Below are 22976 nucleotides of genomic sequence, written 5' to 3' on the forward strand. Positions count from 1 at the left end.
AATTTTTGTTGTCTCCGTACTTTGTACACACACGCACGCAACTAGTATGTCTCCCTGTAAACTTTTTCAGTCCCTTGCTTTTTCCGCCCATCTTAGCTCCGAGTCCCCCCCGGTTGGCCGGCTAGCTAGCTAGGGGCTCTTGCGACCCTCAAGCTCCACCATAACTTTGTGCATTGTTGAAAGAAGAAGGAGAGAAAAAAGATAGGTTCTCTCACCAATGGACAAACCCGGAGAGTTTGGTGAAAAAGTCACCTCCCAACTACCATGACAAAGTACATGCAAGAACAAGAGCGTTCGATATGCGGGATGCCATAGCCTGTCTGCCTTTCCACAGTTTCTTGTGGCGTCGAATGTCTGCCCACGTCGTTGGTAAATCATGTCTTATCTCGCGCCGCGGCTCAAACCATGCGCTCACCGCGGCGGCGGACCGCCACCACCGCTAACGAAGCTGCCTCTACTCGGGCTGGTGCGGCTGGTCTGCTCCTCGAGAATGTCGCTCAGACGCGTGGGATGCATGTGGCGGGGTGTGACGCCCTCCCAGCTGGGTCCGTACGCACTGCCCTCGTAGTCGGCGGGCGTTTGGCCGGACTGCGGTTGCGCCTGACTCGTCGGCACCGCAGTCCTTCCCTGCGGAATGGTCGGTAGAGGGGGCAGTGCGCCCGTCGTCGTTCGCGGGATGTTTCCAGAGGACGTGCCCAGAGTCTCGCGCGGCGGCTGGTTCTGTGGGATCGGCGGACGCGCAGGTGACGAGGTTTGGTACTGCTGTGCATACATACGCTCGCGAGCGATATCGGAGGCGTAGTCATCGTCTTCATCGTCTTCCTCATCGGAAGCAAGACCAGTTACTGCAGGGCCTGGGATCTCGCCAACGTCTGGGGAACCAATTGGCTGATTGTAAGGTATTCTGCGGCCACGAGAGTCTAGAGTGTAGGACCCATCTGGGTTGATGTGGTATTCTTCCTCTCCAACGGAGGAACCTGTTGTCGAGGGTATGTAACTGCGGGCTGAGGACTGCGCGGTCATGCTGCGGGGTGGGAGTGGCGCGGACTGCGTGGCAGACGACAGAGGTTGGTGGATTGTGGTTTGTGGCGATGGCTGCTGATAGAAGTGCTGTCCGTTGGTGGTAGAAAGTTGATGGGCGGTAGCCATGGCAGCGGAAGAGGTCGGCGGTTGAGAGCTCGAAGTGTAGAACTGAGTGTCGGGCTCGTGGCGGAGTCTTTGGCCAGATTCACTAGTGCCAGGACGAGCTGCTTCACGGAACGGGTCGGTGGAGGTAGGAGATGTATCTTGCGGTTCGTAGCTGAACTGGCGATGCTCTTCACCGGGAGAATCGAGCGATGTTGTCGTAGTCTGGCTCCTCGACGGTGGCCGTTGTGGAGGCGGCATGCCGCCCAAGGCTGTCGCAGTTGGACCACCCGGGTAGGTGCCATCCCGGGTCTGTGGCCGCTGCGCCGAGCTGACTTGTCTACTGCGGATGCCTTGCATCGGCACAACCTGTATACCGCCAATGAAAATGGGCTCGCCGGAGCGAAGAGCTATAGTGCGCTCTCGCTCCTCTTGCTCACGACGACCCAGTTCTTCCCACGCGCGGCGAGCTTCTTCTTTGCTGATCTGGAGCTCTCTTCGCATTTCGCGAACTGCTTCTTCCGTTTTCGCCTTCTCCGCGCGGACTGCTTCGGCGGAACCAGTAGAAGCAGTGGACTCGAGCTTAGTGCGAGCTTCTCTCTCGGTTCGCAACTGTCTCTCTAGCTCCGCCTGTCTCTCAGCCGCCTGCTCCTGCTCGTTTCTGGTCTCGAAAAACCAGCGCTGGAACTTCCGTTCCGAAGAGGCGCGCAGCCTCTGCAACTCCACGACTGCATGGAAGAGGTTGGCTCCTGCAGCGGAAAGATCAGTAATCTGACGAGACAGTTGTTGATCCAGTGGTTTGCCATTTAGCTCGTTAGTGTTTTCTTGCAATCTTCGAATCCAATACGATGTCAAGCCTTCCCAGTGCGAGGAAAGAGTTTCCCATCGTTCGAAGGCATGTGGAAATGCGGCACGGGATAGACTACCAGGAAGGGCAGCCGGCTGTGGCTGAGGAGCATTAGTGGTTGAAGCAGGCTGGGCTTGCTGAGTAGGCTTGGCGGTAGCCGGGATGTTCAGCGTGTCGTATGCTTCGGTACGATTTCGCTGTGTATTGGATGACAAGCGTGTGTGCCCCGGTGTAAAGCCGGATTGCTGTTGTATGTTTGCTGGATAGGGGGGGACTGGAGGTACAGCTTCTTGTCGTCTTGCGGAAGAAGCTGTCGCTGTGGGAGCAGCGGTGCCTCCTATGGTGTAGCCTTGAGTGGCTTGGGTTTCTGGCCGGACTGCGACCGGTCGTCTTGTCGTAGTACCCTCAACGCCAGCAGATTGCTCCTGTTGTCTTCGTCTAATATCTTCCTCCTGCAGTTGTCGTTGTCTCTCGGCTTCCTGCTGCTCAGCTTTCCTCGCTTCTCTCAGACGACGCTCACGCATGACGTCTGTCGGCGTACGATATCGAGGCGGTTCAGCGGCTGTAGGACCGCCTCCCTGTGCAGGTCGTGTACCTCCATTCTGCGGTCGCCCGGTACTGCCAGAGGGCTGGGGGCCGGATAGCAAGTCTGACATCCGAGCACGCTCTTCCAGAGTATCTGAGGTCAGAGGCTTAGCGTCCACACCACGACCTCTCCTGATTGCTTCAAGAGCAAAGAGGATTGCGTCGTGAGTGCGGCGGGAGATATGAGTGCTCCTCTGTGGCCAATATGTATCTTCCTCGACAAGCCTCCGGAAGTCGTACGGTGTGGTGGAACCGGATTGATCAAAGGAGACGCCTCTGTCAGTCGCCGCTGCAGGAGGAGGTGAGCCTTGAAAAGGGACAGGAGGCCGCTGAGTTGGCGAACGATCTTGCAGGCGAGGTGTCCGTCTTAAAGAGCGGGCGCCGCTCGATGTAGTGGAAGCGGGTCTCGCAGGAGGCAACGATGAAGGATCTTGTTGCTGGCGTTGAGGTAGGGTTGGTCGTTGGGCGGGTTGGACTTCGTAAGCGTCGTCAAATCGTGGTACCTGTCTATGATACAAGTTTGTGGGCGTAGGTGTAGAAATGGGCTGGGAGTGAGATGCTATGGCTCCCGCTGAAGCAAGCAGGCGCAAGGCCAGACAGGGTTACCACAGTCTATCAACCAGCAAAAGCGATGCACCGCTGCGCTCTTCAGATGACTATGCTAGACTCGAGCTTTGGAGAATGCGCAGCATGCGAAGTTGGTTGGGCTTTGGGTGGTTGGCTGGTCCAATGTACCTCCAGAGATGGCTGGGCGACCCGAAAGATGGGTGGCTGGAAGGAGTCGCCAAAGCGCTGCGCCACACGTGCGACGGTCTCGCGACGGTCTCAGAACTGGGTCCAGCGATGACCGAGGCGATGAAGAAGCTTCTCCTAGATTTGTGAGCCGTCGTAAACAGTCGCAGTGGAAATGTCGAGGGTCGCGCGGGGCTCACGGAAGCGGGTGCTGTCGACTGTCGCAGAACCGTGCCACGCGCCAAAAGTGCGATTCGGACGCTATCCTAGTCAAGCACCGACAGCAAACTTGTGATTCTGAGCCCAGCTCTTGAAAGTATTCTCGCAGAAAGTTCTTGTGTAGCTATGGCGGGTTCGACGGGCGAGGGGCATGCGATGTCGGGTACGGCGCAGATCGAGCAACGAATGGAAGAGATAACATGCTATGCTAATTCACCGCAAAAAGAAGGGGACATGAACTTGAAAACATATTACCGTGCAGTCGGCGCCGTAAAGCACCTCATGAGCGACCGCGAGACTGCAGGCGTGAGGCAATGCTCGACTGTGCGAATAATTAATAGAGTGGCTGGGGAGCAACTGGCACTGGCACTGCATTGGGCTACTCGGCTCCAGTTTGCTCACCGATGCGTTGGCACTGGTCTCTCAGCTGTCCCGATGCAGTCTGGCCTTGGTCACAATCCCTGTTCCGCGGTTGATGGCGAAATTGTGCCCTGTTGTCGACACGGAAAGGTCTCGTAGGTCAAGTGAGAAGCGGCGACGTTATAAAGGATCGCCAAACACTGACGCAGCAAGCGATGCTGAGCCTCAACGCCAGGCCTTCTCCGTGTGAGCTTCTTTCCTTGCTCAACACCTGTGCCTGAATCTGGGAACCAGAGCTCTTTCGGCTGACTATTGGCTACCGCCTGCATGAGCCTGCCGCGGCAAGGGTCTTGAGTCAGCCTGGCGATGTTGTTGGTCAACGGTCCCTAGCCGCTCTTGCTGACTCGGCGCCGTTGGATCAGGCTCTCTGCTGTTTGCCTCAGTCACGGGACGGCTCTTGCGGCTAAGGTCCATCGCATCGTAGGGAATCCACCGTGGGTCTCCGGCGTTGGCCAGCGGTGCCTGGCAGAGAGGACCGGCGAGGGTAAAGATCGTCCTTTGTTGCAACTTTCGCAGGGTTGTATGTCAAGCCTTGTGTGTCTGAGACTACCGGCCCTTGACTCCGAAGAAACAGATCTCGGACCTGTCACATGGAAACATGCATCAGCAGCCGGCCCTGGTCTGGTTGCAAGGGTCTACTCCGGAAGCAAGATCTGAATCCCCGCCAGCCGGAACCGAGTCTCGCTAAGCCTTGTCAACACCTTGCTGCAGACTGCAGTCAAGCTCAGAGATCCAACGTCTCCTTTCTACTCGGATCTCTGTGCATGCACCCTGAGTCACGCTAACCACGGCCGGTGAAAAATCAGAAAGAACGCTGCATCTCCATCACGACATACATACCTGCACAGCACAGGAGCAACGCGCTGCAAAAGGCACAGACATGTGCATACCGAATCGTGGTGCAATGTTTGCAAGGGGTAAGAGCAGAAGTCGATCTACGTGCACAGTAGCTGAGCCCCTCGGCTCTTGACTGTCAAAACAACCCACTAAGGAATGCCGCCACCGAGCTTGCAATCTAAGCATCAAGTTTACTTTAGGGACGGAACCGCTTCCATAAAACCATGAGACCCCTTCAGTTCCTACAGTACGCTCCCCGGCTGGCCCATTTACCGGCAGCCGCTGAGAGTCCACCACTCGGAAGCGGAAGAGATTTGCAAGGGTATACGAGGGTTGATCGTACAGTATAGCCCGTATAGCCCAGTGCTGCCATTAGGACTTTTCTGTGAGCTCAAGACAAGCCCGACTTTGAGAACGTGTTCGTTCTCTATCGCTGTCTCGTCCTCGCTGGAGCTAGGGAATTGCATGACTCCCCTCGGTCTGGATCTTCCTACTGTAGATATACAGTACGGTCCAGAATGTATTGGAACTGCCGATGCCAGGCGGCTCCCTTGGGCCAGAGTCCGTGCTGTGAATGTACCCTTGACCAGAAGTGTCAAGCCTTTTGACGACTGTCAACATCCCTGGGTTGTTTTGACCTACGTGAAAGTCCCCACAGGTTCGCTCCTCCCCGGCTGTCAAGAAAGCCCCTCCCCCTTGCACCCTGTCCAATCGATGCCAATGGAAAAGGCGTCAAGCCACGAACGTCAGATGTCCAGACCACGATCCTCTCCTAAGCCCAATCCCTGGTTGCAACCATATAATCTTAGCAGGGTCTCCATTCGAGATTGCCATTTCCATCGAAGTTATTTGCATCTACCTGGTAAACAATAACATTGACCAGCGTTAGTTGCCCAATTCAGACTCGCAAACACTAATCGTTCGTCATGGGAGACTATCATCTGTTTCCCCCCGCGAAACCAAGTGAAGTCACTAGATATACGCGATTACCGCTACCTCCGCTGCCGAACCAACATCCATCGAAAGCATATTTCACACAGCAGAGTGCTTCTTCTTACGAGTCCATTCTACTGATCAGAGTGCCGTCGCCCGGGCTCTGTGATCAGGACGAGATCCACAAGATTTGGTCTCGCGCGTCGCAGCACTCTGTTGCGTACGACCGGAGAAATTCGCGTGGGCAACCCCAAGTTCTTCTGCCACCGGCTCTGGAGTATCGGTATTCTGATATCTCTACCGAGGGGGTTCCATGCCGCCTGTCATCAACATCAACAGATTCCTTCAGTGACACCTCGCCTATACTCTCGAAGCGGAGCGTGACTCCGGACCTCTTGCAACAGCTCACTGGTGATCTCACCTCCCACTGCTTGACAACACCTACAAGTTCAGCCAACATCTCTGCTCCCTCAACACCTCCTTCAACCCCCGAGGTCACCATCAAGATGCTTGACCGTACCACATCAGTGCGCCGCAAGCAACCTGCTGCACTGTCGAGTACCAGCACTACCCGCCGGCGTAACATTTCTTCACCTATGCCTTCGCCAGTCTCGTCCTCCGGCTCGGCCCTGACTCACAGCCTATCCAACGATCCCGCGGTACACGAAGCCAAGTATCAGCCGGGCCGCCCTGCTCCCTCCGTCCCCGGGCATGCCGGGGCCAGTCCTAACACGCCAAAGCCGGAAGTGTCCTGCATCGACTGGGACGACGACGATCTTCACGGGCGACTAGCTCGTATGAAGAAGTCGATTGGCGACCTCCGTTCTGCTGCGCTGCGACCAAAGGTCAGCCCCAAGTTCGATCCGGCATCGGACACGGGCAATGGTGCGGTAATTCCCACGCGTCCGCACGCCGGGCGGTCCGTCACTGCCCCTATGCAGACACTCCGTGGCGCCGCACCTACACCACCTCCACAAGGACCATTGCCTTCTCGTCCCATGACGCGGCCTGCAGATTCTGCTCAGCGGTTGAGGCAGTCGCTGCCCTCTCTACCTTCGCGAGATCCAAGCGTCGCTACCAGCCAAGCCCCAGAGCAAACTCGGCCCTCTCTGGCACCGGCGGTCCAGCTTGTTGAGAAGCTCCCCACTGCGAGCCCGAAAACCCTAGGTCGTCGGCGTGCCAAAACCGATCCCCCGCAACGCGTCCCCTCCGCCCGGTCGGGTGTCAGCTTCCAAAGCAAAGGTGCGAGAACCGCTTCGACGCGTAGCTCCAACGCCAGCGAACGCAGCTCGACTGAATCGGAGCTTGAGAAATCCGCTCTGACGAAGAAGTCGTCCGTCAAGCGGAAGCAAAGGCTCAGCGTGTACAGCACAAGCAGCCGGGCTGGGACCAAAGGCCGGGGAAGGCACACCAACACCGGTATGGGCAGGTTGCGAAGGTATTTCCGCTGGGCGTGGAAGTGTCCGCCTGAGGCGGCGTTGACGGCTCCGTTGAGAGACTGAATATGTATGAGACTGTTCTGCTGGGCTCGGAATCTCTTTTGGTGCCATCACATTTGGCTGTCGTTCTTTGGAGACCAGCAGATTCCCCTTGGCGCAACGACACGCACGAAAAAGCTCTATACCCCCTCCTGGATCAGGTGTTCTCTCGGCTTATCGATCCCTTTAACAAACACGACAACAAGTCCGCGACGACAGGCGCGTCAGCGGCATCGGCGACGGCGACGGGCATATTTTCGGGTATTTCCTTGAGTTCATCTTTATGGCCAATCTATCACGCGTACGATTATCACGACCTACACAGACAGAAAGGAGGTGACGATGCATTTTTACGACGAATCTTTGTGAGATGACGAGATGGCGTTTTTATCTGGAATTTTCACGAACGAGTTATGTATGCAGCACGAATGTTCTCATGACGCACGGCGGATTACGGTGAAGATGGGAATAGGAGTATCAGATGGAGCAGATATGAGACGTCTCGGGCTACACTCCTACCCTAACACTGCCAAATATCTATGGCAGGCATCGAAATGACTACCTCAGAAGTTTTGCAGTATCCTCCCAATCTTCATACAGTATGACTTTCCTCATCTGCTCACGTGTGTTCATCTTCTTATTCCCTGTCTTCCAACCAAACATGCCACTTACGTGCGCGGTCCAAAAACGCTCATTAACCATTTCCTCATCGAATCAAGGGCTTGAGGCCCGGACTCTGGTATCATACGTCAAACAGGCGAGTAGCGGCGGTGCCAGCTAGATAGACGCCACACCATCAACAGCCATCGAAAAAAACCTTCCTCATCCACGATCGCGACCTCGTCTCAACTCCCACTTCCACTTCCGCTTTCATCACCATGCGCTGCACTGCAAACGCGCTGCAACGTCACGCCCCCTCCCCACCACCACCATAAGCAAAATCCGCATATCGCGCATGTCCTCTCCATCGGAATCCCAATCTCCCCAGCCTGCCCGCCCCCATGGCGTTCCCGGGAACGCCATGGATAATTGCATATTGCCAGCTGCAAGAGCAGGGATTCCCCTCCCTCCTTAGTCAGGAACCTGCAGTAATACCCCGTAGTAGGCTAACGGAACGTACGGATCTGTTTCTATTCTACAGGGTTCATGGGTTCATGGGTTTTTGTTTTTTTTTCTGGTGGGCGCCCGGAACGGGTTTTCCTGACGTGTATGCCCGTTCGGCGCGTGCTGGGTGGAAGGCTCTTGGCTGCATGGTGCGGGCGGCTGGCGGGGGGTTTTGACAACGGGGGTGTGTTTGAGAGAGGGGGGGGCGGGACGGGTTGGGCCGTTTTCTTGGGGCTGGGAACGGTGCCTGGGCTCGTGTTGAGCTAACGGTTCTGGTGTTGTGCTGGCGGCAGGCACTGTAAATGGAGTCGGTTGGGCAAGTAAGTATCTATGTTTTCAATGGTGCTGGGTTTGAGACGAGCCAATCACGTCGACTGCGACGGGTGGCTTGACGGCCTGTGATTGGTGCAGCATTCAGATTGGGACGAAAGAGGAAATACAAGTTCCGTGTGGCTCCTGGACCGGGAGGCGTCTGTATCTACGGAGCTGCCTGTATGTTAGCCATGGATTGACATCCTGGAGCAACATCATCAGACAAGCCAGGTACGCGTTGTGTAGGAGGATGCCCGCGAAGAGTAGGCTACGGCACTGATGCATCTGCGCGACTAAACCCTGCCGATGCCTGTGGTCACGCATGCTACAGAACACGGTGAGAGCATGATGCGAATTTTCTCATCTCCACATCCTAGACTCATGGGAATCGATATTTCCTACCTACCAGCGAAAAGTCGCGGCACGTCAAGAATCTCCTGCAGCAGTTTGTCATGCACGGAAAAGCAGGAACCCAGCGCGCAACATGCAGCGCCGTTGCTTGCATCATGCACGCACGTGTATGTAGGTTCGTTGAGAATACATATATGCAGGCACGAACTACGCAACACCTTTGTAGCCCGTGCTACCCGCTCGCCTGAGACCGTCCACGCGCCTTGTTCCTCAACGATGCACGGTGTGCCTTCCCGCTGCTGGGAGCAGATTCCGGCAGCACCTGCCAGGAAGCTGTCATCGAGAGGTGTCAGACCTGTCCGGCAGACGGGCTCAAGCCCGAGAAAAACGGTCTAGACATGCATTTTTCGGCTGCGCCAATCTTGAAGGGTCGTCATATCGGTTGCCTTCCATGTCATGGTAGCTCGAGAAGCGGGTGCGGCAGTAGTAGTAGGACGATGGAAATCCGATTTCCAGGCACATACATTACCACAGTACTACTGTAGTACCGCACACCAGGGTCTACAGGTAATAGTAGATAGGAGTCTCTACCGAAACCTCAGGGGCGCAGGGCCCCGACAATTTACTGGTAGTCACAACGGGCTTCGCACAGCCGTTTACAGTTATGCACATACCCGAAGAGTTGCAGCGTCACCTAACCGGCCCTCCGGCCCGGTGCCAACAGTGGCCCGTTTTATTGCTTTTGGCCACCACCCGCCGCATCGCAGAATCGAACAAAGCAAAGACGCGCCCGACTCATTTCGGATGCTATCTACACTCGAGTAGACTAGTTAACATCCTACACGATCCGATGAAACTCATCCCTCATCCGATTCCACCGCAAGCTCTTGGACGATGGAATAATGACCGTGATATTGTGTGAGTCGCCGACCTCCGAACCAGCCCTCCCCGGGGCGGCCGGCACAATCCCATTCCCAGACAAAGTTTCCATCCGTCACACACACACATTCCCCGGGGATCCCGCCAAAGGAAAAACCCCAGCTGGGTGGGCAGGGCAAGGGAAAGTCTATAATCGCGCCGGTCGAGCATGCGTGGGGCAAAAAGGGCAAAAAAAATGTGGCCAGAAGAGGTAAACCGCTGAACAATGCTTTTTTGCCCACGCGGGCTGGTCTCGCACCCCTCGCGAGAGCATTTTGGAGACGACCCTTGCGGTGTTGCCGTGCGCGGAAGAATGCGTTGCGTCCTTTGCGTAAGGGTATAGTAGGTTCAAAATACCAGACCCCTTCTGTTCGGGTCCAGGGGGGTTTCGGCTCGTGGAGATGGAGCTCTGGCTCTACCAGGGGTGTGTGCCTTGGGGAGGCAGGTGCATCGGCTGGGTCCAGAGCGTCGGGACGCGGTCAGAACGCCTGGCACTCGTTAGTCGGGAGGAGCTGGTCAGGGAGGGTACAGGAGGGAGTGGAAGACAAGGCATTGTGGGCGGGGGGCTACAGATTTCTCGCGAGTCTGAGCTTCAGTGCCGTCAACAAGGCGCTGCTCTGACAGAGCCTGTCTGGCACCGTAGGCTGGTCTTGTGATGCATTGAGTAGATCATTATCATTCACATGCGCGATGCTGGTTGTGATGTGATGCAACGAATTGAGATGAACTGAGGCTCGGTGGGCGCTGAACAGCATCGAGGCCGCTGATGTGGTACGCAGTACCGCTGGTTCACCTGGGCTTGCGATTAGAGCAATGAACTACTTTGCGCCGAGAGTACAGAGTACATTCGAAGTAATCACGGGAGGAAGTGCAGAGAAATGGAAAGAGAAGCTGTCATTCTGGCCGTACTTGTGGCTTGATATTAACCGCCTCCTCTGGTCAGTCGCCGCTACACCCCCGCCGCCAGAAATACCACCTGCCAGCAGCGTCATGGTACAAGTCAAACTAGGAGGTTCTCTTTGCGATGTTGTGTCGGGCTACCCAGCTACGGGCACGCTTGCCAAAGATGTACCTGGACTTGATCAGCAAAGGCCGGCTGCATTCAGTTGCGCGCTCGACTTACATTGGAATAGTGACAAGAGTGCAGGCGACCGTGATGCCTCCAATGGTGAAGAAGCAGTCGCGCACGCCTTGAACGGCGATCCAGTTGCTAGTTGGCTGTTAGTGAAATGCTCTAATAGAATCAATTCGTTCAAAAAACTCACTTGATGTAGAACGTCATGCCGAAAGCGAACATGTTCTTGACAAAATTCATGGCTGCGAAAGCCTCGCCGGCCTGCTCACGATGGCAATCCACAACGTAAGCAACCACACCGGTGGTGCCTAGCTGGACGCCGAGATTGATGAGACCCATGCACACCACCACTGAGACCGGCCATGGCTCCTGGGCGTACGCGCTTTGGCCCCAGCCAAAGAAACCGGTGGCGGTGAAGACAAGGTAGGTGCACATGATGGGCAGACGGAACTCGGGCTCGAAGATACCCTTGTTGCGCTTAGACATGCGCTTGACGATGCCGTCGATCGTAGGACCAGCGATAAGAGTGCCGATCACAGACGCAACGAACGATGACAAATTGGTTGCGCCGACCTGGCTGACCGTGAAATTGTAAGGCGGCGCTGAGAAGATTTGAGAGAGCGTGATGGAAATGCCGACCAACCACGAGATACAAGTGGTGAACAAAAGCGTCGCCCATGCCACAGCAGGGGACGCGAGGAGGAAGAATGGTCGGAACGTGGTATCAACAATCGAGATGTGGTTAATGTAGCCGGACCACGGCCGCATTTCTTGTGCCCAGGTCATCTTGGGCTCGCTAGAGACGCGTTCGGTGGTAGCGCTGGTAGTAGAAGTAGCGCCCTTCTCGGAGTACTCCAACTGATCGTCAACAGATTTCTCGACATTGTGATTTCCAGTATCGATGTTGATCGTGTGATGACGGACAAATGCTGATTCGGGCATCCAGAAGAAGGTCAGAATAAGCTGCAGGACAAAGGCACCTCCCATTGCGTGCATGACCACACGCCAGTTGCTGGCTTGCATGATGGCTCCAGCAATTGGTGTTGCAAGATTGATGCCACCCAGCACACCCAGATTGAACACGGCTGTGCGGTAACCGCGCTCGTGGACGAACCAGATGTCAGCGATGGACGCTGGGATCAATGCCTCCATAGGGGCCATGCAAAGACCCTGAATGACACGGGCAGCTACGAAGTTGCCGAAGCTCTTCGCTGATGCTGCCCAAAAGCAGGTCACGGCAAGGCCGACAGACGTAATCAGATAAACTGGCCGCTTGCCAAACTTGACAGCGAGTGTGTTAAACAAGAGCGAGCCGATGGCAATGGCAGCGATAACACCGCCCTGTGCACCAGCGACGAAGTCGGTCAGGGAAACTCCCCATTCTTCCGCCAGAGGCACGAAGGCGGCGCCTAGAAGAGGACCAACAGCACCAACGCAGCCGCACCCATAGCTAAAACATAACAGTCAGTGACCTGCAAGACGGTCGGACGGGAGAAGGAAATGTGGCCAATGCAATTGTTGCCAAACACGGGAGATTTTTCCACGGCGGTGGGAACTCGGAAAAGGTCAAACTTACGCAAAGGCTCTGGATTGTGTTAGCAGATGCATCCGGGCGTACTTCTGTCGACTTACACAGTGAACAATTCTTTCTTCCACCGCGGCCAATTATAAGGATCATTGGGAGAGTCGCTGGGCTGAGGAACGAGGACGATCTTCCCAGAAGCATCATGCTTCAATAGGTGAGGGTCGACACCAGAGATATTCTGATCCTCGCGCCCAAGCTCATTGAGAGGTGCCGTACCGGGCACATGCTCGAGCTTGTTGTCTTGAAGAACTCCGAGAGGCATGTTTTGATAACCTTAGATGATGGCGAGATACAGGTAGCAGGCAAAAAGGAGGAGTTGATAAGTGAAGCGGTGCAGTGGTTCCGACACGGTTGATCCCTACCTTTATAGATTGGCGCGCAAAGTTCTCCGCCCGCCCCGTACCAAAAGCTGGAGGTAGGTGGGTCCTTGGTGCTGGGGGTTCAAGTATTGGAGATTCTCACCGCTTGGCCTGCCCTCTTAGAGGGTCTAGATTTCGGCAGCGCTCTTCCGCACTAGGCATCGTGCCTGTGCATGACCTTTCTGACTTGCTGAAGCCTGACCTAGGTTTCCATGAACTTCACAGCCAGCTGTTTGGGCCCGGATTTTCCCCACAGAGGCTCTCGTGGAGATCGTGTTGAAGGGCGACGATTAAAGCTCCTTCGTGGGGTTATGGGGCTACTCCGCTCTCAAAAGAATTGCCGGCTTTCGCTAGCTTGCTTCTGGTGAATGCCTCCATCAACGACATCATTGGCTGGAGCCGTGATATCGACGGGAAGCTCCTTTCGTGGTTAGAACTCTGGAAAACGCCCATTAATGTGGGTGTACAGCACGATTGGCGGTTTCATGGAAGTTGCAAGTATTTACGTCCGGCTTGTGTGGACACGTGGACACCAATGCCATGCAGCTCGCTAAGCACTTGAGATGAGCAAGCCGGAAAACAAGAAGCTGGCCGGCGCTCCGGGAATGGGAATTTTCCAACGGGCTGCGAGCCTGCGACAGCGTCCAAGGTTCGTGAAGTGCGCCTGGTCTGGGGACTGGGGATAGCCCCACGATATTGGATAGCTAGGTCTGCGGGGCCTAATCGGATCGCGTCCAGCGCAGTCGCGTACAGGTTATCGGGTGCGTACTGGTCTGGAATGGTTCGAATGTCGTTGAACGGAGCGGAAATGGAATCCGCGACAACGACAATGAAGATCAAGGCGACAGGACGGGTACGGGAGAGACTGGTTCGACTAGCTCGACTAAAGCAAATGTCTTGGCACTCTGACAACTAAAAGCCTAACTCCTATCGATAGAGCTTCGGTGGACTCCACTGTAAATATGACAGTGAGGGATTCAGACGGCGGTGTATTGACTCACATTGCGTTCTTTGAGAAGCGCTGGCGCCGGCGAGCAGCTACAGCAGCTTCGAAAATATGAAGAAGCCCATCGCGACCCTGGCGCGGCCGCTACAGAAGCGCGCCCTGTCCACAGCTACCAAAACACCTCGACATCTTCTCTCCATCTCCAATCTCTCAGCCACCGAGCTCCGTACGCTCGTCGACAATGCGACAGTCCACCGTGCCGCCGGCATCGACAACTTCCCATTCTCTCCTCTTGCCAACTCCCTCTCCCGCAAGAACATAGCCCTCATGTTCTCCAAGCGCTCCTCCCGCACCCGTGTCTCGACCGAGTCCGCCGTGGTAGCCCTCGGCGGCCACCCCATGTTCCTCGGCAAGGAGGACATCCAGCTCGGCGTGAACGAGTCTCTCTATGATACATCAAAAGTAGTCTCAAGCATGGTGTCCGGCATCGTTGCCCGCGTCGGCCCGCACTCAGACGTCGTCGGTCTGGCAAAGGACAGCTCCGTGCCCGTCATAAACGCGCTCTGTGACACGTACCACCCGATGCAGATTGTCGCAGATTTCGCTACGCTGACACAAACATATGGCGTGACGGCGGATAAGCTGTCAGGTCTGAAGATCGCGTGGGTAGGGGATGCCAACAACGTGCTTTTCGACATGTGCATCGGTGCGCGGAAGCTGGGCGTCGATATGGCCGTGGCGACGCCCAAGGGTTACGAGATTCCGCAGAAGATCAAGGACGAGTTGCGCGCCGCAGGCAGCGGCGCTTTGACCGAAACCAATGTTCCGGAGGAAGCTGTGAAAAATGCAGACGTGATCGTCACCGACACCTGGGTATCAATGGGCCAGGAACAGGAGATGCAGAAACGACTGAAAGCATTTGCGGGATATCAGGTAACGGAAGAGCTGGCGATGAGGGGCGGTGCAAAAGAGGACTGGCGGTTCATGCACTGCATGCCGCGGCATCCAGAGGAGGTCAGCGATGAGGTATTCTATGGGAAGAGGAGTTTGGTGTTCCCGGAGGCGGAAAATAGACTATGGTCAGCGATCGCCGTATTAGAAGGCTTTGTTGTCAATGGCGGGGAGATCAAGAAGACTGCATAAGAAAAGACAAGTTCATGAGCCTGAAGCAACGACTTTCCTCTCGGAACGATGCAGAGTCTCTTCGAAAGGAGGCTTTCCACTACCCAGCTTTGCTTCAAGGAATACGTCGAAGCAACGGACATATTTTCTGGGACAACCTCTCTTCGACATCACCACGCCCAGCGCGCCACAAACTCCACTGACACTATCAGCATCCGTTTCCTGTGCGAATCACGCCCCACCCACACCATCAACCTCTTTATCTTCGTCTGCGCCACCATCCCCACCTCGATCATCAAGCTTCATGCCCACACCGCCTCCCTCCCCCTCCGCCCCTCCGTAAACCGAATCCATCACCATCCGCCAAACCCCCAACTCCTTTTTCCCCGTCCCCTCCACGCTCATCATGGCCCACTCAAGAGCGTTGCCCACCTCCACGACGCCAGCAACACCCCGTTGCCCCCTCACGAACTTGTACTCCACCCATCCTTGCACGTCAGAGTCGTCGATACTCTGCACGTGCCGATCGCCGCTCGCGACTTTGACGAGGCGGATGCCCGTCCAAGTGAGGGCGCGGTTGAGGGCTTGGACTTTTGAGGCGTGGTTGGGGCGGTGCGATCGGTGGAATGGGAGTGTTGGGGAGAGTGGCGATGACAGCGACGAGGACGAGGAGGGGGAGGAGGAGATGTTGCGGTGATGAGGGTGCGTGGCGGGTAGAGAAAGAGGTGCGGAGTCAGGCAGAGACACAGGCTCGGGCGAGATGGGGGTGGGTTTGATTCGCTTGCGGCGTTTTTGCTCGTGACGCGAGGCGGCAGAGATGAGGGTTTCTTGTTCGCTTGAGGATGTCGGTGCGGATGCGGATGAGGCTCGCAGGGTGTGGTCCGGGTCAGGGTGTCTGGCGGTGCGTTTCACTGCCATCGTGTTCGTAGAGAGTGGTGCTCAGCCAGGGTGCGCAGAGAATTGGAGAGGGGAGGAGCAAATGCAAAGCCAAGTAAGTAATGATGCTGGTGACCTGGCGGGTCGTCGCGCAGTTGCGGAGAGGTGAGTCTAGAGTAAAATCAAGGTGAAGTCAGCAAGGCAGGAAGTGATTGAACGGTCATTCCAGTTCAACCAATATATTGGCTGCTGGATTCATTCAAATATCTGTATTCGTGGCAGCTCTGCCTTTCGTACAATTGGGCTTACGACCGTCGAGATGATGAGCTCTCGTCCAATCCGCCATTGATGTAACAATCTCTCCACAATGATCTGGTATGCACCGGCGGGCCTCTCTGTATATCGCTTCCGATCTCTCTGGCGTTCCCACAATAGCCACCGTGAAAATTCCTCCTCTCTCCGCGTTGACGACTCGGCGAGGCCCGGCGACTCTGTCATCCCCTTGGCCGGCATCACAACAGTAGTTTATCGGTGGTAGCCGAATGGCTGTGAAGAGTTCTTAGGCTGAGATCCAGATTCCGGCTTGTCTGTCACCCCAAAGGATGAAAAGAACAGTGCCATGCTGGTTTCATGGTATAGGTGCTTGCCTCAGCCTGCCATTGACAGGCCGAAGCTCTGCCTCCGATGGCGAGCTGCCTAATGATGTGGTCAGAGATGGTGTAGGTGATGCATATGGTTGTGCAGGAGAATTCCATGCCGCAGAATATATCATTTGACCATTCGTGGACCAGGCAAAGCCAGGCTGAGAGTCAAACGAGAGCCTGGAGCTCTGAACTTCGACGACCGGCTTCTTCAGATTGACAGCCGTCACCTAGCAGCAGCGTGAGAGACAGCTTGTTGCTACCTTGAGTGTTTAATAGTTCTATCCTGGAGTCGGAGCTTCCTCAGGTCGGCTCGCTTGCAGATTTCGAGTCGTTGCTATCCATTGTGGTGGATGACGAGCTCCGAGAGTCAGGAATGCGAGGAGCTGCGGCGGCAAGCTTCTTCTGCCTCTTAGGACTCCATTTCTCTTTCTCGCCAACGAAATAGAGCTTGTTGGCGACGTAGCTTGCGTTTGATGACCCAGACTTCTTTAGAGTTGAGATGGAATAGACGGGCTCTCCGCACATCTGGTCCTCGATCATTTCGAGGCCGTTTCGACGTAGCTGATTCTTGAGATTCGACATGTTTGTGTGTGGTGGTGATGCTAGGGTAGCATCGGAAGAGGTTCGGGACAAGCGACATATGTAGGTGAGAGGTATATGTACTTGCAGGACTTATCACGTGACTCAGCAGGGGCTTCTCGCCGGCGAAAACTTGGAATCCAAGGAAATAATTCCTTGCCACTAAGCCTTTCATGAGACTGCAGATCAGAGCTTTCGCATTCGTTCCACAGCTAATACTTTGATGCGGTCACCACATACTCCGTCATGCAGCTGAGGCGAGTGTCTGTTCCTCTTCGCTTCGACCGGATACCCCGGAAGGAAAGGCACTGACGAAGGCGAAGCGTACAGTCAGGTAGGTGAAAGTCATGTTCCTTGCTACCCTATGGATTGTCGTATTCCGCTTAGCACGTCTTCACGCCAAAGTGCAGGTCACTATCAGATACCAAAACGCCATCAACTCCATGCTCTAAGCAAATTCTCATCGAATGATATGGCATCAAGTCCAACCAATCACAAGTGGGCAATACTCCCGACGTGTCTCGAATCATATCACCCGTCGAGCCATAGGTCCTCGTCTATCGCCTTTGAATCATTGACCTCGTCCCACCATGGCTCGATCGACCCTAGCAGCATCTTTAACACATTACCATCTGCCGGCTCGAAATCTACAATATCTTTTGACACGGCATAGCTGTGCTTGAGCCCTTCGTCCAGGAACCGCAGCCGCTTCGTTCCGACTTCATCGTTGCCGAATTGGATGAATGAAATGCCCACTCGATGTTCGTCTTCGTCCTTCAGGTCGTGGAGCAGCTGAATGATAGGTTTTGAGACTTTGCTGTGGGGAGGTGGCTGCCATACGCCATCGGTGAAGACGAAATAGCTGCATTGCTTTGGCAGCTTCGGACTCTGACTATTCAATTTCAGGGACAGCCGCTTGCTCAGCGAGCCATCATAGCCCCTTGCCACTTTCAACCGAGTTGCGTATTGCTGAAACAAGTCGCCGAGTCGCTTCTGAGGGTTAGTCCTTGTGGTAGCTGCAGAGCGGCGAAGCTGGACCCCTTCTACTAGCTTTGTGGTATGCTTTGCTTGGAAAGATTTGCCATCAGACATCAAGACGACTTCCATGCCATCCTCATCATAGTCTTTGATGGCGTAGGCGAGGGTTCTCAGAAGGCTGACTACCTTATCCCAATGCGCGTGCATGCTGACTGAATCATCGATGATAAAGACCTGTCGTGTCAGCAAACGCGTGTGGGAAGGAGGAGTTACACTCTATTTGGAAGCTTACAAGATCGCGGTCAATGAGAGGTGCGAGAAGTGTGTCCAGGTTGTTTACATCCTGTTCGTGCCTGATCTTTTTGTTATAACGCCATTTCTCCAGTTCCTCTACGGAAATCGAGGGCGGCTCATCTTTTCGCGTCGATTGTATGGGTGTGGATTTGGGACGCTGCACCTGGGAATCAGCCCCCTTAACCCCAGAATCAATGACTGGTGGACTTTGCGGAGACCGGGGCGATAAAGGTGTCAATGCAAGAGGGCTTGTCGGGACGTTTTCAGTGGGACCTCCCACAGCGAACACTGTGCCGGGTACAGTGCCATGGATGTCCTGTGGGTTCAATGGTGGAGGTGGTTCTGGGAGCTCATCTTGTGGTCGTGGGTTGTGGGTTTCGAGAATTCTCAGCGCTCTGTGAAGTACCATGGTACATGAAGCCCTTTCTCCTGAGGGGACCAACATATCACGGTCGAGGAGTTGAACAATCTCATTGATCAAGATATTGCCTTGTCTGATGGACTGTAAGCATTCCTGATGTTGGTTGGTTACTACTGCGAGGACCCTTTGGCCGTCGTGGAAACGCGGTCCGTCATTCTGATCTTGCTGCGCTCGTTGGCGTTGGTACGCATCGAGGTAGACCAGCCCAAGGACGGACCACGTGAGGGCCTCACTGAAGATGCAACCAATCGACCATATATCAACCAATCGGGTAACATCCAGATGCCATCTATGGGCCCAGGGTTTACGAGCAGTTTCAGGCGCTCCATAAATACTTGTGCCATGTGGATCTGACGTGGTAGCGTGTTGGCCGCGGTCATTCAATTTGGTAACACTGGCAAGCCCAAAATCAGCCAGCAGGAAGCGGAAGGGGAAGGAAGATTCGGGCTGACTCCGGTCGCTGACGACGAGTATGTTGGATGGCTTGATGTCGTGGTGAACCCCTTGATATGCGGCGAAGCGGAGGGGCTCATCTTCGTGACCCAGCCTGTGGATGCGATCAACTGCCTTGAGGAGATCGAACAGCTTCTGCCAGAAATCCCATAACTCTACGAAGTTTTTGGGATGTAGGCGCTTAGTATCGTGGAGGAAGTCATTGAGGTTTCCGCAGTCCGCATACTCCAAGAGAATGTTGTAGGATTGTGGGTGGCCGTCAGCGGTAATGACGAAAGCGCCTAGATACCCGATGATAAGGTTTGGGTCCGGGCCGTCGTCCTTCCGGAGCTTGTCAAGCGCTGTCACCTCGCGCTCGTACAGTCTCTTTGCATCTTGGTTCTTGTCGACTGTGAACCTTTTCACGACAAAGACGTTGTTAGCTCGATGGTTCTCGACGCTGGCGGCGTCAGGCCCGGAGTGCCAGCGCGGCTTGATGTCGTTGTACCCATCGTGTACCACAACTCTGAATACGTACGCACTCACTCCTTCTCCAATGAATTCTTCGGTCATTGGCAGCACCAAATTCTGATCGACAAAATTCGGGATATCGTCGTCGATCCGCAGTGGACAGAAGCTTTGTTGCTGATAACGAAATCTTTTGTAGTCTTCCCCGGTCCCTGGGAAAGCTTTCGGTGGCTGCTCGTGGAAAGAAGAAAGGGTTTCATCGCCTAACTCACCATGGTGTCGATAAAATTCCATGATGTGATGTCCCAGATCGATCGAGATGAGTATCGCAAAGACAACGCAACACTTGTGATGAATGGCCCTGGCCCTTTTCTTGTCCTGAGACGACTGGTAGTCGTGGTGGTCTCCCAGAACAGCCTCGAGCAAATCCTGAACTCTCTCCTGCGATAGATATTCTCTCAAAGGCGCACGGGGTACAAAATACCGAACATGTTGCGTCTGCGATGGATTTCCACACCAGCCAGGGAGCCGATAATCGCGCAGCCATTTTTGAAAGTCGACGATAGGTTGCTCCATGCGCTGGGGATACAAGAGGTCAGCCATTTCGAAAGCGTGCGGGAGCAAGATAATTGCCGAGCCCCGGGGCTGCCAATCCGTCTTCTCGACCGTCAGTCGTCTCTGTCGTGGTCAAATCGGCTTCGAAAGAGTCTCCGATTCCGAAACGACCAGCCACGTTGACTGTGGTGCAGCAAGCAGAGCGTCAGGGAGAGCCAGTGAGATTGGAAGATGCCTGTACACAATCAAGCACTGTGTTGGGCGGCAAGGCCTCTTTTGAGGCTGTGATTATCGGAGCTATGACGGCATCCCACGCCTGAACCGCGCAGCTTTCTGGGCGAAGTCCCCAAAGAGAGGGTGGCGTTGCGGCTGCACCAAAGCTGTGTACTCATGGATGTCTCTCTGATAAGGCTAGCCTGTGCTGCAAGCCGCCCTGCGGTTACCCTGCCATGACTCACAGGCGCACATCCCAATTGGCCATTACTGCTGTGCACCCATCTTCGGGGCCGTCTGCAGCTCCCCTGATGCTCCAAAAGTCCAGCCTGCCAGAGCACGCGCAGGTCGACCTCCACGACCAAAGTCTCTCCGATTTTCACCCTTCTGGATCTTCGGTGTTGCTCAGCCTAAAGTTCTCCAGCCGTCGCCTCTAAGCTACAGTCTATACGGGACTTGTATCTTTCTGGTCTCTATTGACATACAGGTAGAAAAGGTACCAGGCAATGAGAGTGAAGGCCATCAGTGGTAGCGTCAATGCAAGGTACAGTGCAACCGCACCACTGGAGACCAGCCGTTTGCCATGCCAGGGCGCCCATCTGGGAATCTCACAATATCAGTGCTCATCAAGGTCTGCATACCATCAGTCAAGCAGATGCGACGCAGTAGGCACGGCTCACCGAGATGAAGGTTCCTGGAAGAAAGACGACGGTGACAAGGCTGATGACTCGCATCATGACCGTCTCCGACTTCGTGCGCTGTGTGAGATCGTTCATTTCCTTGGTCAACTTTTCAGTGTTCTTGGTTGACTTAATGGACTCCTGTGTGGCAAGCTTATTCGTTATCATGTTGCGGTATTGAAGAACTTCGGTCATCTGCTGGCATATTAGCCCCTGCCATACCCGGATCAATGCACTCACAAGGGTCTTGCGATCGTTAACCAAGGCAAGCAGCGCCTCACATCTTGCGCGATACATGTTGAGAGTTTTCTCGGTGCCTGTCGAGCGCTCCATGAAGCCGAGCATGTCTTGCGTCAATCGTGCAGAATCTGTTATCTCCTTCGGAATGTATTGCAAAGATGGAATCGTCTCGTAATAGCTTCGGACGCTGGAGATGATCTCGATGTTCCCGTTGATTACGTGGAGGCTCTTACTGATCTCTTCCTGAAGTATCTGGACCTTTTGCAGATCCCCAAAGTCGAAGCGCGGTCCTGAGGTCTGAACTGGTGATTTGAAGGCAGATATCTCTGGCGGTGGTGGTTCTGGAAGCTCATCAGAGTCATCCAGCTTCGACTCGGTCTCTTCATCCGTATGTTCATCCTGTCGGGCGTTCTGGTGCAAGCTCAACGCATGCCGTAACCAAGAGGCCCAGCTGGGCGCAGATCGGCCCCCACGATCAGTCTCCAGTGGCTTGGTCAAGTTGTGCCCACTTGCCGATGCCGACGGTCGAGTCTCTAGCTCCAAACTGACGGCTGACCGGCTCAGAGCTTGTAAGTCATCCTCAAGACCGTCGAGATACTCGCACCAGCCTTCGGCAGACCACTCGCTCATCAATGTGTGGATTTTCAATGACAGCGAAATACCCCGAGAAGCCGAGTGCGGTACAGTGCGTTCCTTGAAACCAAGGCAACCGTTGACGCGGTTTTTGATCAACTCGTTCGCCTTTACTATTATCCATGTGCAAGTACCGTTGGTCAAGTCAATCTTGTGATACACGGCAGTCGGTCGAATGGACCACGGTCGCCTACCAGTGGGATTGCCACGTTCCACGCCACGGAGATCGTATGACATCTCTAAAAACGGTTTTCTCGTCTTGCTGGAGACAGCCGTTTTATGCTGGAAATTGCTGTGCTGCGAATCTCGATGATACAAATTGCGACCAAAAAGCATCAGAAAATCCAGGAAGAATGGCTTCACCTGGTAATAAGTCAATATGTGGTATGCCATCTCCTTTGTCAAGCGAAGCGACGCCAATGAGTTGTCTGCATGCCAAAACCTACGCCAATGTCAGTTGTGCACATCGTCATCCCCGACCTGGAGCATCATACAAGAACGTTGCCCTCGTTTCTTGTCTGGTTTCGTTTTGCGAGCATGTAAAGCGCTTCTTGACGTGATCAAGATGTCTGAGAATCAACGGCACATAGTCTATGCGCAGATTAGCGGCTTTGTCGAAGTCTCACGATAATCGGTTATCCTCACTTTCAAGGCTGCTGTTCCATTCGAGCAGAGCAACTGCTATGTTTGGTCCAGGATTGCTGAAAAGTCTGACTGGAGCGTCTTCCCTGGTCCTCAAACGCTTGCGATATGCCTGCAGCTCATATCTCTCCACCAGTGGTTCAACTAAGTTCTCGGGATACTGGTAAGCATTCTGCAAAGATTCTGACATTGAACTGAGCGCCATTGCGGTAGCTTTGATGGCTCTCTCGGTGGTGTGGGATTTTGAGGTTATCTTATATGCCAGTCCGGCTTATCCGAGACTGAGGGCATCCAGCATTGAGCAGTGCGCCGATACTGCTGGAGGCGCCCCATCAACGCAACCGAGCTCCTCCATCGACAACCAGTTAACGAG

At 54.7% G+C, this 22976-nt stretch overlaps 8 protein-coding genes across 8 annotated transcripts; 2 read left to right on the plus strand and 6 right to left on the minus strand.

Moving 5' to 3' along the window:
- Positions 1–411: 411 nt before the first annotated feature.
- Positions 412–2628, minus strand: HMPREF1541_00679 (uncharacterized protein; the record flags this gene model as incomplete). Its single annotated transcript, XM_008712984.1, has 1 exon — positions 412–2628. The coding sequence occupies one exon, from the start codon at positions 2626–2628 to the stop codon at positions 412–414; it is 2217 nt and encodes a 738-aa protein (XP_008711206.1).
- Positions 2629–5691: 3063 nt separating this feature from the next.
- On the plus strand, positions 5692–7200 carry HMPREF1541_00680 (uncharacterized protein; the record flags this gene model as incomplete). Its single annotated transcript, XM_008712985.1, has 1 exon — positions 5692–7200. One exon carries the CDS (start codon positions 5692–5694, stop codon positions 7198–7200), a length of 1509 nt encoding a protein of 502 aa, XP_008711207.1.
- A 3666-nt stretch (positions 7201–10866) lies between these two features.
- Positions 10867–12783, minus strand: HMPREF1541_00681 (uncharacterized protein; the record flags this gene model as incomplete). The annotated part of the gene is made up of 4 exons (XM_008712986.1): positions 10867–10933; positions 10985–11071; positions 11127–12386; positions 12569–12783. The coding sequence occupies 4 exons, from the start codon at positions 12781–12783 to the stop codon at positions 10867–10869; spliced, it is 1629 nt and encodes a 542-aa protein (XP_008711208.1).
- A 1154-nt stretch (positions 12784–13937) lies between these two features.
- Positions 13938–14969, plus strand: HMPREF1541_00682 (ornithine carbamoyltransferase; the record flags this gene model as incomplete). Its single annotated transcript, XM_008712987.1, has 1 exon — positions 13938–14969. The coding sequence occupies one exon, from the start codon at positions 13938–13940 to the stop codon at positions 14967–14969; it is 1032 nt and encodes a 343-aa protein (XP_008711209.1).
- Positions 14970–15179: 210 nt separating this feature from the next.
- Positions 15180–15866, minus strand: HMPREF1541_00683 (uncharacterized protein; the record flags this gene model as incomplete). Its single annotated transcript, XM_008712988.1, has 1 exon — positions 15180–15866. The coding sequence occupies one exon, from the start codon at positions 15864–15866 to the stop codon at positions 15180–15182; it is 687 nt and encodes a 228-aa protein (XP_008711210.1).
- A 902-nt stretch (positions 15867–16768) lies between these two features.
- Positions 16769–17050, minus strand: HMPREF1541_00684 (uncharacterized protein; the record flags this gene model as incomplete). Its single annotated transcript, XM_008712989.1, has 1 exon — positions 16769–17050. The coding sequence occupies one exon, from the start codon at positions 17048–17050 to the stop codon at positions 16769–16771; it is 282 nt and encodes a 93-aa protein (XP_008711211.1).
- Positions 17051–17578: 528 nt separating this feature from the next.
- Positions 17579–20243, minus strand: HMPREF1541_00685 (uncharacterized protein; the record flags this gene model as incomplete). Its single annotated transcript, XM_008712990.1, has 2 exons — positions 17579–18259; positions 18318–20243. The coding sequence occupies 2 exons, from the start codon at positions 20241–20243 to the stop codon at positions 17579–17581; spliced, it is 2607 nt and encodes an 868-aa protein (XP_008711212.1).
- An 812-nt stretch (positions 20244–21055) lies between these two features.
- Positions 21056–22198, minus strand: HMPREF1541_00686 (uncharacterized protein; the record flags this gene model as incomplete). Its single annotated transcript, XM_008712991.1, has 2 exons — positions 21056–21283; positions 21329–22198. The coding sequence occupies 2 exons, from the start codon at positions 22196–22198 to the stop codon at positions 21056–21058; spliced, it is 1098 nt and encodes a 365-aa protein (XP_008711213.1).
- Positions 22199–22976: the final 778 nt, after the last annotated feature.

Source organism: Cyphellophora europaea (assembly GCF_000365145.1).
Source record: "Cyphellophora europaea CBS 101466 unplaced genomic scaffold supercont1.1, whole genome shotgun sequence".
Lineage (NCBI taxonomy): Eukaryota > Fungi > Ascomycota > Eurotiomycetes > Chaetothyriales > Cyphellophoraceae > Cyphellophora > Cyphellophora europaea.